General features: G+C 35.9%; 1 protein-coding gene across 22 annotated transcripts in view; it reads left to right on the top strand.

Moving 5' to 3' along the window:
• The window catches only part of ADGRL2 (adhesion G protein-coupled receptor L2), a 190,459-nt gene that overhangs the window by 23,423 nt on the left and 151,924 nt on the right, over nucleotides 1-15,112 (top strand). For 18 of the 22 annotated variants that reach the window (XR_014805165.1, XM_084959058.1, XM_021096397.2 and 15 more), the window contains exon 2: nucleotides 12,208-12,380. Coding sequence is in view for 21 of the 22 variants with exons in the window: in XM_084959058.1 (XP_084815184.1) it covers nucleotides 12,308-12,380 (73 nt within the window). In the remaining variant the exon portion in view is untranslated. Of the gene's footprint in view, nucleotides 1-12,207; nucleotides 12,381-15,112 lie in introns of those variants that run through there. The other 4 variants (XM_084959052.1, XM_084959054.1, XM_084959050.1 and 1 more) reach the window with 1 other exon arrangement.

Here is a 15,112-nt window from a genome sequence, read left to right as displayed (position 1 = left end):
TGTTTTTTGGTTTGGTTTGAAGAGATCTGTGATGGGGAAAAATAAATGTTAACAATTTTGATAAAAGAGGTTTTAAAAATAGTTTAAAAGCTTAATTGAAGAGGATTTATAAGAAAACCCAAGAGTAACTGTTACACAAATGTTACAAATAGTGACTGTAGGAATTTTAGGAAAGAGAGAGGTTTTTTTTGAATGGAGGTGATCCAGTTGGCTTTCTGGTACAGGTGATTTTTAAACCTGTTAAGTCTGTATAGAATTTCCTTAGGTGAAAGGAGGGAAATCTGGATTAAAAAAAATCTTGAAGTCAGTTTGAAAAACATGTTCAGAATTACTGAGCAAATACGTTTGGCAGAAGTAGAGGGTTGAATTATTTTTGAAGTTAGATCTGTTTGGGCTCTATTCCCACTTTTGCTTTTTGCCACTTAAAAAATTTCCTTTTACCACCGCCCCTCCAGCCCCTGTATTGTTAAAATAGAGATACTAGATTTGTTGTGATAATTAAATTACAAGATAATAATATGTACTTACAAGAAAATTTGAAAATCGGCCGTTCTGAGGTCTGCCTTTGTCAAGTAACAACCCCAAGTGTTTTCTTTATCTTATATATAAAGTGATTTCTAGGACTGGTTCCAGTTTTACCCATTTTTATGGTTTAGAGTGAAATTAGGAAGATTGGTCTAATGAAGGTTGGCAAGCTGGAGGTAGGGCAGGAAATCAGCTATGAGAGTTTTGCAGAAGTTGAGAAAGAGGTGAAGGCAGAGGGAAGGAAAGGAATGAGAAGGGATTAAGACATTTCAGAGAAAAGAATCAATAAAACAGTGAATGAATGAGTACTGCCTTAAAACGAAGTGCCTTTTATGTTCACAGAGCCATATTTTATCCAAACTTAGAAAACCTAATGCTCCAGAGGATTTTTGGTTTTAAAAACTATTAGCGACTGAACTAATTTTCATTTCTGTGTGCATGTATCTATGCCTGCACAAGGGTGCGCTTAGCAAGCTTGGGTCAGAGAAAATCGGCCACTTGATAGTGGTTGTGTTTTTTTTTTTTTAATTTTACTCTTTCCCACTAATGTATTTCTTTGTTACTGCAAAGCATGTATGTATAATTCATGCTAAATCAGTATATTGGTCTAGAAGGTTTTTTAGGAGACTAATAATGGCGTAGAGGCATCTTTAATACATATGACTATATAAAACATTATTAATGTTAACAGATGTTGCACTTTAATCCCCTAGAATGATTGTTTGGTACCAGCAGGAGATTTATTAAGCCTGAATTGTGTGAAATTGTGTGTGCATAAGCTGCTACTTAGATTGTAAAAATGCTATTGAAAACTGTTAAAAAGTTTTAGCTATAATTGGCAGAGAAGTATTAACTGTGCTAAAAGAAGTATGTGTGTATAGTTGGCCCATGCGCCTTAACCTTTTTATCATTTATCTTCTTGTATTAATGTCACTCAATTATTAACTCATGAGCCAGGGTGGGAAGTGTGAAGGCACCATTTAAATGTGTGGCAAATTTATCCTTATCGCTAGAGACATGAAAAAAAGTCATTTTGTGTTATCTGTAAAAAGGAAAGGACATTTTAAAATTTCATTTACAGTAATCCACTTCACTTTCAGTAAAACACCTAGATTATTACTACCATAATATAATGCTCTTATTAAAAATTTGTAACCTCCACTCTTTTGTCTTCTATATAAAATTGATAGAAAAGTTTAGCTTTCATATATTTTAAATGTGATACCTATTAATTGTGGTTTGGAAATGTTATTCTTATGTTACAGAAACTATAGATTGCAAAGAATAAAAATATTTCCTTTAACAGTAACAATCAAAGTATTTTCATTGGGGAAAAGCTAGATGTAGGGAATTGGAAAGCTCTAAAAATACCTTTGTTCTAAAAGAAATGTGTGTATTCATTGTGACTTCATCATTTTGGGGAATAAGATTGGAGATGTGCCCTTGTAGAGTTTTTAGCTTTATAGCAAAAACTCAACAAATTAGAATCTAGCAGTTTCCTGCAGAATTCAGTGTGGGACTGGGGTATCTCCAGTATTTCCTATGGGTGAGCGGCAGTGGTAACAGAAATCTCAGGAGTTCGAAGCCACTTTTACCAACAGCTATGTGAAGCCATCATACTAATGGTAGAATGCCTCAGGGGTCTTGTCCAAACCTCATTACTTTTCAGTCTCTCATTACTTACTGTTTTGGTTGGTTTTACATTCACTCCTGCCAAACTAAGTAGTAAGATAGGTTATTGTGGTAATGCCTTTTATTTTCCTTTCTGGAATTTCTCCCCAAACACTGTACGCTGTACATATCGCTCTGTCACACACACACTGAAACACTGATTTGTTTTGGTCAGCATAATGCTGCTTTATTTTATTTTTTTCATTCCAGCAGGGCTAATGTACCCTCACATTAACATTTAAGTTAATTTCTTAAAATAACAGACTGAAGTTGGCTTGAATATTCTGGTAGACATTGATAATTATTGGTTAATTCATTACTTGACTGAATTGCATTCAGTTATCTGTCTTATATTGGTTCATCTGTAGCAGGGGTTGGTACACTGGCTGGCTGGCTACTTTTGTAGTAGTTTATTGGCACACAGCCATGCTCATTCATTACCCATTGTCTATGGCAGGTTTCATGCTATGGAGGCATAAGTGTATAGTTGTGATGGATACCATGTGGTCCTTAAAGCCAAAAATATTTACTTATTGGTCCTCTACAGAAAAAAGTTTGCTGATCTCTGCTCTGTAATTTCAGTCTGCGGAATTCCTTGCTTCTCATCTTTCTAAAAATAATGGAATACTATTAATATATTTTAGCTTAAAAGATTAGAAGAATTACTAGTTGTTAGCCTTGGTAGTTATTAAGCATAGTTTTTTTTGCTTTGTATGTGGAGTAGCAACAAGGGATACATTGTCCTCAAAAAGATTTGTTGAAATACTGCTAAAATATATGTCTTACCAAATAAGAGAGTTTTGGTAAGGAATTCAAGCTTCTAGTCAGTTTTTCTCAGCTTTTTATAACCTATATTTCTTTTAATTTAACACCACTTATTAACTCTTTCTGTTACTTGAAATTTTAATAGAGGTTAAAAAATTATATATTAAAGTCAAAAATCCCTTTTCCAAAAACAGTATACCTCCTTCAATCCATGATTGAGTGGTTAAGAAACATTAAGTTTATTATAATGAAGTAAAGTTGTGTTTTTAATTTTTTTAGTATTTAACAATCATTCAAATTAACTTAGTACATTACTGTTTTTTAATAGTGTCTATAAACATTTTTTCTTGACCTCCTGTACATCTTCTAAAGCCCTTTAGAGGAATCAGCCTCCCTTGAGCACTTAGAATCTCAGTCTAACACTGGAAGTAAGAGTCAGTTCGGTTCGTTCACTTAGACCACAACGTGATTTCTGATATAGTGAATTTCTCAGAAATAATTAATACTTTTTTTCTACCACTCAGTAAAATGCTATTAATTTAAGTTTTGCTTGTAGACACAGAATATATAGTATGGAATGTAGGACTTGAGGGAGACTAGCCTTGACTAAAGCACAGGAACTTGCTTTTTCTGGAAGAAGTCCCTGGTGTCATCTTGCTTTTTTATCATGTAGTTTTCCCTCCAAGGCAGAGTGTGAAATATGTGAATTGAATAAGTCTCAGGTTATTATACTATGGCTGCTAATGTAATAATCTGTAAGTAGTTTTCAAAAAAATTTTTTTGAAATAGCAACTCTCTTGAATACAATTTTTAAACTCTGAATTATTAGAGTAATTGCTGAGAGATATTTTGAAACATTGCATTCGTCCCTAAGAGTCTTCTTTAAGATGGAATCAGGACCGTAAATGTGTAATTGAAATAATTGAGAAAAAAATGGCATAGTGAATTTATTGTATATTCCTGCCCTTCTGTATAGTTGCTGACCTTGAGGCCCAGGTGATTGTGATTTGTCCCAGTCCTCATAGGGGTAGGTTAAATCAGAATTCTAGACTGTGTTCCTGATCTCAGTCTTGGGCTCTTTATGTCAAGTTGGTATTGGTTGACCTAGGTACACATCTCAAGGGAAACACAGGTCCATAAACGGCTTTTCTTCATCTTCTCTTTCATTATTTTGGTAGAAAATACCTGAATTAGCCTTAAGAGTTTGAGAGTTTAGCAATTATAATTAGTACATAATTGGGATCTTTGTCATTTTCATATATATTTAATTCTCCTTAAAAGACTATTAACTTTTTGAATGTGGCAGGCATATCTTCATCTGTTTTATAATTCCTTTAGACTCTAACACAGGGCCCGTATAGAAAGCAAATAGAATAAGTGAACAAAGGACACTCATTTCAGTACTCAGTATCAAAAATACCTAGAATGTAATCACTAGTCACTGACCTAAACTGGCCTCCATGCAGTTTTAGTATTAGTATTATTTATTTTATTGCAAGTTGTGATGACACTATATATATATTAATGTAGCTCGCAGATGAGTTTTATCATTTATTGTTTACAAAAGGCAATATGCTATATGCTTCACAACAATTTCCTTCAGCTTCTTACTGTGTATTCTTTATAGTTAATTTTTCATATTTATTTTTAAGTTCATCTGAATTATTTTGCTCGGATTACCTCATTATCTCTAAGAAATACCCGATAGTGATATTGATGATCTAATACATGACAGATCCTGGGTCATTATTATTTCATTTAGTGGTTGTATGTATAGACCAAGAGGGAATCTGAATATTGATTCAGGGAATGGCTAGTAACAATGATTAATGAACAAAGAATCCAGTGTAGTGAGCCAAGTATAAGATTGCATCTTATGAGCAACATGGAATTTTTTTTTCTTTTCTCTTTGCCTGAACAGTGATGACTCCATAATATCATAGATGTTAACATTAAAATATTCCTTCCATGACTATTAAGATTCATTGTTAATTATGTTTGAGATACTTAGGTTTATAATTTTGATGTGTAAGCAACTTCTCAGATATTTTGGCGCCTAAGATTCATTGATCTAGAATAATTTATTAATTTATTACATATATTGTGAGTGCTTTAATAGCACTATAAATGAATAAAATTAAGATAGCTCAACTGGAAATACTAAAAATGAACATTTAGCTATCATTACCTAAGGGATGTTAGTTTTACACATGTAAACATTTTGAAAATCAACTCATTATTCTTATGGTATTTCATCACTTTCGTAATCCCAGAATGACTTTGTTCTGTTTCTGTTTTTTTATTCCAAGGGGAAAGATAATAAAATACTCAAAGTGAGTAGGTTTATCTGAACTACTTACTTAATTAGTGGCAATAGTGATTTTAGAACCTTGGCTTATATTCCAGCCCTGCTATTATTTACTGTCCTTGACTGGGTTACGTAGTCTCATTTTAAGGCAAATTGGGGATAATAATTTACGTTTTTTCAGGATGGTGTGAAGATTTCATGAAGCAATACACATAGTTATTTTTGAGCTAGAATGTACTCTCCCTGAGGGTTAGGAGTTATGTCTGTTTTGTTCCTCAGTACACAGCATGTGGTAGATTCTCAGTAAAAGTTTGCTAAATGAATAATTGAGCAATTAAGAAAGAATGTCCTTCCGTTAGCCTTGATTGGAATTCAAACTCTGCTACCTGCTAGCTGAGTAACTTCTATTTAGTAAAGGAGTTTCCTTTCTGAGCCTCAGATTTCTTACCTATATATTATTCACCTTATAAGGATTAGTGATATGTGCCTGGTACAATATTTCATGCATAGCAGATATTCAGGAACTATTTTCTGTCCGTTGTACCTATAATTTATATTCAACTCAAAAAATTTCGTGAGAATTCTAGATGATTGGAGAGCTAAGAGGAAATAAAATATCTTAACATTGGAGAGGACTGCTATTTAAAAATAGTTTTCTTTTTCCCCTAAAGGAGAAAATCTAACTTCTATGTTATAATTTTAACAATAAATACAGAAAATTTTAAACAAATGGATTTGTGGTTTTTTTGATATAAAAGTTGGCAGATCATCAGCCATCATGTTATATAAGGTAATATTTTGCACTTGAGCATGTAGCCTTCATTTTTTTTTCTTTTCTTTTGAAACGTCATTTGCAACTTTATATTCAGTCATAAAATGTCCCCTGCATTGGTTTGAAATGACAGCCATTTGTTTTTATTATTTCAACTGGAAGACTTTTAATGAAGAGAATGGCAGACTGCCCTGTGCTGTGCCTCCAGCATTCACGGCCACAAGCCTCTTTTGCATGCTCAGCATACCTCCTAGAGCTTATAGCAGATAGCAGATGTAATTTACTGAGCGCATTCCTGAACTCTCCTTTCTGCTCCTCCTCTAAGCCCTCTTGTAGGAGAATTTATACCTTCACAAGGAAGAAGTTTCAATAAAGGGTAAGACCAATAATGAATGTTAAGGGGACTTCAGTAGAAATAGTTTGAAGTACTCTGATTCCAGTGTCCACCGAAATGAAATGGAGAGAGAGGGTGGCGACTAGTGGTCGGTCACGTGGTTTTAAAATCTCAGTTAGTGTTCCCAACCCCAAACCTATCCTTGTGAAGCTAATGGAAATAAACTCAAAGGCAAAAGAACATCCAATGTCTAGAGCCAAAAAAGACTTTCTGATAAGTGATAACAAGGGTTTACTTAGCTTACTGAAAGAAAGCTCCCGGAGTGTGTCAATGTTTTCTCCTGTGTTAACAAGGTGAAATTCTGTAATTTATTTTTCATTTTCTAAACCTTTGCAGTGGGGACAGAGTGGGGTTAGTATCATCCTTTTGCTATTGGTTTGGTAAAAGGTAGAAAAGCAGGTTTCTTTTTTTAGCACATTCTGTCCCGTAATGATTATTATACTTTTATAGTACAAATTAGATCAGAAAGACTGATTTTGTACAGCTATCTTTAGTTCTCATTTAGAGTTGACATACATTTAGCACATAGAACTTTAGGCTGACCCAAAGCATTAATGTTTCATTTTACACAGCATTAGTGCATAATAACAAGGATGAGTAACTCTGGTGTAGGTCTCCAGCTTCCATGGCTCTTTTGCTTTTCTCTTGTTCTCCTCAGGCTTATAGTAGCTTGAGCTTAATATCCGGTATGCACAGTAGTTCACTGTCTGTGAAATCAAAGATAAAGCTTTAGCTATGATTCTTTAAAGTGGCTATGCACTTAAGAGAATATCAACCTCAGTTAAGTGTTTTTAGAAAATTTTAAATGATCTTTTACTCATTTGAGGCATGCTATCATGGGTTTTCAACAAATAGGTTTTCTTTTTTCTATTCTTGCCAAATAGATAACATCATAAGTGTGATTTCCTGTGAATGTAGCGTAAATATACAAATACTGACACAGTTTCATAGTATTTCCTTAATTTTGCTGACAATTTAAGGGAGGCGGTTTAATGCAGCTAATAAATATAAGCAGGTTAATGTCTGAAAGGCTGCAGCTAAGTGTACATTGTAAGTAGTGTATAAAGCATTGAGGGATATAAACAATGCTGAGGCATGTTCCTGGAAATCACCATTCAGCTTTGGAAGTTTAGTAGTAATGATGCATTAATTGACTTTTTACATGACAGAGTAATAGTTACATTGATCTAAAAAGAAAATCTTGACAGAGGTTTGGTAGACAATGGCATGTAGTTTATAGGAACAAGGTTAGGATGAATTGTTTAAATTTTCTTATTTGAAGGGTAAGAAAAGACATAGGAGGAGGCTGTACATTAGACGTGGCTTGTATTTTTAAAAATCATAGTCCCTTGTAGTTTAGACATGTTCTGTTTTTATTAGGAAATGAACTGTGCGTGCCTTTACGCTCCCAATTTTTCCTGGAAGTTCTTGACAAGAGTTTTTCTAAAAGCCCAAAGTCAAAGTGGTTTTTACTATGAGGAATCACTTTCTCCTTGTTGAAAAGACATTTGATAGCCCTTTTCTGGTTTTGCTCCTTGCTTTCATTTTGGGTGGTGAGAAACTTTTACTGAGCTTCATTTTCTCAGGTAGTTACACAGTTTGCAGTTTTTTGGCTACATCTATGCTTGTGAGTGTCTTGTGGTTCTAGTTTGACTTAGGAGCAATGTTTTCTTGGAGTTAGTTTTTACCATGTTTGATTATTTATTCATTCTGTCCTTTTGCGATTATGGTTTGCTAAGTATTTCAGTTTGCATTAACATTTCTTAATGGAAGAATGCTTTTAATTTGGATCACAACAGTAAAATCTTTTGAGTTTTCAAAATTGCATTTAAAGCCTGAACCTTTGAAAGTAATTTTGTTTGATGTAAAGTGATTGGATATAGGTTGTAGAATGAGAAAAATAAATTTTTATATACACATATATATTCTTGCACAAACAGACAGGTGGTCTGAAGCTTTATTTGAGTAAAAGAAGCCATGATTTTATTACATTCCAGAATCTGTTTCTGTTTGTTGGAAACCATCATTTATACTCAGTCCGTTTGTTAACTAGAGTATACTTTTAAAATTGCGTTTTACACTCTCAAACCTTAAAATCGTGTTTCACATTTAGATCTTAAGAATACACTGAAATTTTAGTATGGTTAAAATCAGTTTGTAACATGTTCCGTCCTGGCCAGAGACCACAAAAGTGGTCTGGGTTGTGTGGTTTCCTCCTCCTTTTCCCCTCACTAACAGAGGTTTTCCTATCTTGGCAGCTGTTTCCTACAAGGCAGTCATCAGTCCCTGATTTCTTCCTTCTCTTTCTTCCCACAAACAAGGACTCTTTCAAATAGCAGATGACCAAAGACAGACTGATCTTGGATTGCTTTAAGAAAGAGGAAATGTGTTCAAGAGTTGTGCATGTGGGTAAGCAGCCTGTATGCATTAGTGCCTTGATGAAAGTACCCATCACAACCAAAACCGGGAGAGTCAGAATTCTTTGCTTGAGTTAGGAGCATTCCAAAGGCTCACTTAATTTTACTTCTAGTAATTAATGCACCTTATCCAACATCACATTTATTCAGATTGTTTCATCTGATCATAGACCAGTCTGTGGGATGTAGGAAACTTTCACTGATTAGTCTTTTTGATGTGACAGGTCATGAAATTATTTGACTTCCCTCTGTGCTTTATAGAAAATAGCTTGCAGTTTTAAAGCAGGTACACAGCACAGCAGTTACAGGTTTACTTTTGGTGTTGTCTTTTGAGTAGTCTTTGGGAATTCAGAGTGAAAACTGAATAGAGGGGCAGCCAGTTCTGCAGAGTTGTAGGCTCTGCATCTCCAAGAGATTAATTTTGATGTTTCATTCCTCTTTTTATACTTTTGGCATTCAGAGGAAGAAGCTTGCTTTTCCCTTTTTTGTCTTTTTTCTTTGGGCAGAGAAGCATCAAAGGTGGTGTCAGAGTTGATTCCTCTCATTATGATACCCAATAGTCTTCATAGATTTTAGGGAGAGCTAAAGAAACTAGGCTGATTATGGCACATGGAGATGTACATAGAGAAGCAGTTTTATCTCAGAAACTATAAGCATGATAAAAAAATAAAACTCCTTGTTACAGAAATATCTTGCTAGTTTCATTTGTGGTTTTTTGGATCTTTATTTCTAGACATTAGATAATAGCCTTAGATTAACTTTTTACATTCTTTTTGATGTTTTGTTGCTGAAGCAAAATAGTGACTTTAGAGCATGGTAAATGTTCCAAACCATTTAGAATCTATCCCCTTTTTTTATTGAAGTTATATTAGAGGGTACTGATAGTAGAATATAGAATCACATATGATACACAGAGCATGTAGCAGATGCAGAGTAGCTCAGATAATGTGAAATAAAGAACTGAAAGTTATCCAGGAAATTTTTGTTTCCTAAATGTTCTTTATGCTTTAGTGACAGCACCTAAATTATGAAAGAGTTCATTTTATTTGAGTTACAGACACAGCCTCTTAAGGGGGAAGAGGGTTATTCCCTTCACTGCTCCACTTTTAAAAAATTCTTTAATCGCACCAGGTTAAGGATAGCTTGGCAAAACTTTAAAGGAAGAGTTTGTAATTTCTTTACCCTCAGAAGTTAGACCAGGAGGCCGGTTATATTTGGGAGCTGCCTGTGTCATGTGTGGTAAGGCTGGTATTTACTCTGTGGTTCCTCACGCTCCCTAGAGAAAAGCACAACACTTCAGTAGAACCCAGCAAATGGCCTGGTTTCACATGATCCTGGGAACTGATTCATGCTGATTAAGGGGAGTTCCCATCGTGGATCAGTGGAAATCTGACTAGCATCCTTGAGGACTCAGGTTCCATTCTTGGCCTCACTCAGTGGGTTAAGGATCCAGTGTTGCTGTGAGCTGTGGTGTAGGTTGCAGATGCAGCTTGGATCCCGAGTTGCTGCTGCTGTAGCATCGGCTGGTGGCTACAGCTCCAATTCGACTCCTAGGCTGGGAATCTCCGTGTGCTGTGGGTGTGGACCTATAAAGACAAAAAATAAAGAGAAAGAAATGCTGATTAAATCACTTCTGAAGTTTTTGTATCCTCTCCAGTTAAAGAACTGGGCCCTTAAGGGCTAGTCAGAATTAGACTTGGCTCTTTTATATTCCTTGCCCCTTCCCCAGTTTTAAAAAATAGTGATGCAGTGGGGTTTCCGGAGGGTTCAGCATGTTAAGATGTTGTCACTGCTGTGGCTCAGGTTTGATCCCTGCGCCAGGAACTTCTGCATGCCATGGGCGTGTCCAAAAAATAAAAGAATTAAGAGAGTGATGCAGCCTTCGATATATAATCATCATGGTCTGGGGTTTTATTTGGGTCCAGTAGGTGGACTAACTTACTTGAGGTTATAGGTTTGATTTTACTAAGTTTTGCCATAAGAAAAACCAATATATGAACATCTAAAACTTTAAAATAAAATAGTTAAGAAACAAGCACTTTTTTAAGCTGCTCCCTCTGTGAATAACTAGTGGTCAGATAAATAATAATTTGATACGTGGTGTTTAGGAATGTGGTGTTTGGAATACTATTATTATATTAAGCACAGCTATGTATTAAAAATTGTATACCTATGGAGCTTTCTTGTGGTGCAGTGAATTAAAGATCCTTCATTGTTGAGTTCCCGTTGTGGTGCAGTGGAAATGAATCTGACTAGTATCCATGAGGATTCGGGTTGGATCCCCGGCCTTGATCAGTAGGTTAAGGATCTGGCACCGCCGTGAGCTGTGGTATAGGTTGCAGACATGGCTCAGATCTGGCATTGCTGTGGCTGTGGAGTAGGCCAGCAGCTGCAGCTCTACTTTGACCCCTCACCTGGGAACTTTCATATGCTGTGGGTGTGTCTCTAAAACAGCAAAAAAAAAAAAAAGATCCTGTATTGTCATTGCTGCAGCTTGGGTCGCTGCTGTGGGAGGGGTTTGAGCCCTGGCTCAGGAACTTCCGAGTACCTCGGGCATGGCCAAAAAACATTAGCACATCCTCGAATAGAAAAATAAACTTTCATTATATCTCTAATCCATTTTGCAAGGTAACAGGATAAAATAGTAGATAATATTGCTGTTAACATCACTAGAAACAAACAGAAAAGTTATATGTATCCATGAAATTTTGTTGGAAATATTGTTTATCAAAGGTAGTACTTTGATAAAATGACTAATATAGTGGCATTGAAAGACAGTTGTATTATTCTAGGATGACTTTTGAAGCTTTTTTTTTTTTTTTTTTTTTTTTTTTTGTCTTTTTGCTATTTCTTGGGCTGCTCCCTCGGCATATGGAGGTTCCCAGGCTAGGAGTCAACTCGGAGCTGTAGCCTCTGGCCTATGCCACAGCCACAGCAACGCGGGATCCGAGCAGCGTCTGCAAAGTACACCATAGCTCATGGCAACGCCGGATCGTCAACCCACTGAGCAAGGGCAGGGATCGAACCCGCAACCTCATGGTTCCTAGTCGGATTCGTTAACCACTGCGCCACGACGGGAACTCCAACTTTTGAAGCTTTTAAAGAAAAATTCATCTGGAATTTATATAACTTATGTGAATTCATATGTTCTGATTAGCTGTAAATTTGAGGGGGCTTTGAATGCAAGGCTCAGTCATCCATTGTATAGGAGCAGCTGCCTTTTGGATGTAGAACAAAATATATGCTATTTCTTATACGTAGGAGAAAGGTGGGAGAAGAGGAGTTATTATTATTTTTTCATTTTTTGTGACATTGCAGGACTATAGAGTAAATGATGGATTTGTTTGTTTTTCAGATATGAGGATCAATGATGCAGACTGCTGGGTTCGATGAAGCTGGGCATTTATAACTAGATTCATTAAGGAATACAAAGAAAATATTTAAAGGGATCAATAATGGTGTCTTCTGGTTGCAGAATGCGAAGTCTTTGGTTTATCATTATAATCAGCTTCTTACCGAATACAGAAGGTAAGATACAGTTTACATTTTATATTTTAAGTTTGGGAAAACAAACTATGCAATCTTTATACAGAGTGGCTAGAATGAGGTTTTTATTTATTTTTTTGTCTTTTTCCCATTTCTTGGGCCGCTCCCGAGGCACATGGAGGTTCCCAGGTAGGGGTCGAATCGGAGCTGTAGCCGCCGGCCTACGCCAGAGCCACCTCTGCAACCCACAACGGAGCTCACGCAACGCTGGAGGGTTAACCCACTGAGCAAGGGCAGGGACCGAACCCGCAACGTCATGGTTCCTAGTCGGATTCGTTAACCACTGCGCCACGACGGGAACTCCGAGTGTTTTTTTTTTTTTAAACTATTTTATAAATAACTGCCAAAAAGATTTCCCGAATGTCAGTTATATTCTTTTTCGAATTATTTCGATTACACAGCTATATATTATAGAATGTGCTATAAATCTGAGTTCATATTTTCCATGCATTTCTAAATATAATCATTGTAAATTCCTGAGAGAACGAAATGAAAGCTTTGTTTTGGTATATATTTTACATTTGTTGACTAAATTTATTCCAGTAAGATTGAAAGTATTTTGTGGCAATCCTTTCACTTCATCTCTAGTTTTGTCTGCTGCTTTAGTGTGGTTGTAGTTTGAAAACTCCAAAATAAAATTTTTTAAAGTTTTCTGGAAAAGGTTATTTTCTGTAGTGCTACTTTCCAGTGCTGTTGAAGATAGACCTTATTTTTAAAGAAGTAAATACACTTTAGAGAATTAACGAAATAATTAGAACCATCATTTATTAATTACTGTATGGATTTTCTGATATCCAATTTTTTTTAGTTTTGTATATTATTTCCATGTGAAAATAACATCCTTCCAGGTGCTTTTTAGAGAGAGAGGTCAGAAGTTAATTTGGAGCTAAGATGTGTTAATTTTATAGCTAGTTAATAGTGCTGGTCATTGTATTCAGCATGAAAATGTATTAATCTTGTAGAATCTGTGAAAGAATGCACAATCTCTGAGAAATGCATATACAATACAATGGATTTTTTTGGTCCCAATTAAATATTCTTGAAGAAAATATTTTAAAATTGGTTTTATATGTACTTTTAAATAATTGCTTTGTACCTATTTATAAAATGATAGGTGGAAAAAAGGAAGCATACTGTCAACTAATAGAAGCTTATTATTCCACTGTTTTTGTAATAAGCTTCAAAATGTTTTTTCCCAGAATAATTCTATTTAGATTGCTCATTCCAAAAATTATGTTTCATTATTTCTCCTTGTCCCCATTCCCTACTTTCAAAATATTTAACAAGTTTAAGAAAATTTTAAAAGAACTTCTGTATTCAGCAAGTAAATAATGCTCACCGGGATTTAAGTCACACATGAAAGTTACAAACAGGTTAATCTGTTATTTTCAGAAGATATTACTCTTTGAATCAGCATTGAAAAGATATATCAAATCTTAACCTTAAACTGTAATATGTCGGAGTTCCCTTCGTGGCTCAGCGGTTAACGAACACGACTAGGATCCACGAGGATGCGTGTTCGATCACTGGCCTCACTCAGTGGGTTAAGGATCCGGCATTTACTTGAGCTGTGGTGTAGGTTACAGACCCCACTCCCATCCCACGTTACTGTGGCTGTGGTGTAAGCCTGGCCCACGTAGCTCCAGTTTGACCCTTAGCTTGAGAACATCCATATGCCAAGGGTGCAGCCCTGAAAAGCAAAAAAAAAAAAGAGAAAAAAGTGTAATATGTCTGAACAGTACTGTAATGAGAACAACAAGCAGAAACCGAGTTTAATAATAAGAATCTCTGGCTTGGATTGTTAAGAAAATCTTGTGTATAGTCTATAATTTTGCATCTCTTTTTTGGGGGGGCAGGGGAACTAACTGAATTCCTGCTGCTATGTTTGAGTGTTTTTATACATTTAAAAAAGATTCCAGGTGTGGATCAATGGCTCATTAGTCCACATAATGAAAATTTTCCAATCAAGATAGAGACCACTTTGCTGGCACAGTAGCTTAACTCAGCAGGGGGGCCTAACAAACAGAGACTTTTTCATGAGATACTGCAGTTTTATTTCCAGTGTCACCTATCAGGTCAGGATTCATATCTGCTGTTAAGAGAAATTTCATTTTTGGCGCATCAGGCCAGGGGGTGTTGCTTTTGAAGCAGTTCCCTCCTACAGGTAAAATGAGAAGCTAGGACAAACCCACACTGCTAGCTGTGAAAGTATACACAGTTACTGTGCCCTGCACTGTTAGAACGTTGATCCAGCATCACATGCTTTTGTCTTAGTAAAGTTTTCTGTGACATGTTAGTCCTTTATTACCAGATAGCAAGTAATGCTCTGTGAACACCTACAGAGAAAACCAATCAAAGTTAGATAGGAGAGCACAGGAAAGAAGATATAAATTTAATCATTCAGCCATTAAGTGTCTTCCAGGCCCTATGTGATTGTTACCTTTTCATGTCTCTTAGAGATGAGCACTTTTTTGTATCAGCGCCTGGATCCTTGCTGATAAACTCAGCTAAGGTTTTCTAGGTTCCCCCTTCCTCATTCATTGAGTGACTAAATGGAGCCAGATGTTTAGGACTCAGAACTGCACAAGGGCACAGTACCTGCTGCTAAGGAGCTGGTGGTCTCATACTGGGGTCTGAACCGCAAATACCTACCTATTTGGCCAAGCCAGCAAAGTAACTTGAGTGCCACAGGCCAGCGCAGGTCTGCAGCAGGC

Source organism: Sus scrofa, chromosome 6 (assembly GCF_054392235.1).
Source record: "Sus scrofa isolate SSC_HxYL_T2T_F1_AM1 chromosome 6, Sscrofa_HxYL_maternal_Yorkshire_Landrace_v2.0, whole genome shotgun sequence".
Taxonomy (NCBI): Eukaryota; Metazoa; Chordata; class Mammalia; order Artiodactyla; family Suidae; genus Sus; species Sus scrofa.
The sequence above is the reverse complement of the archived record's forward strand: the minus strand, read 5'-3'. Positions and strand labels throughout refer to the sequence as shown.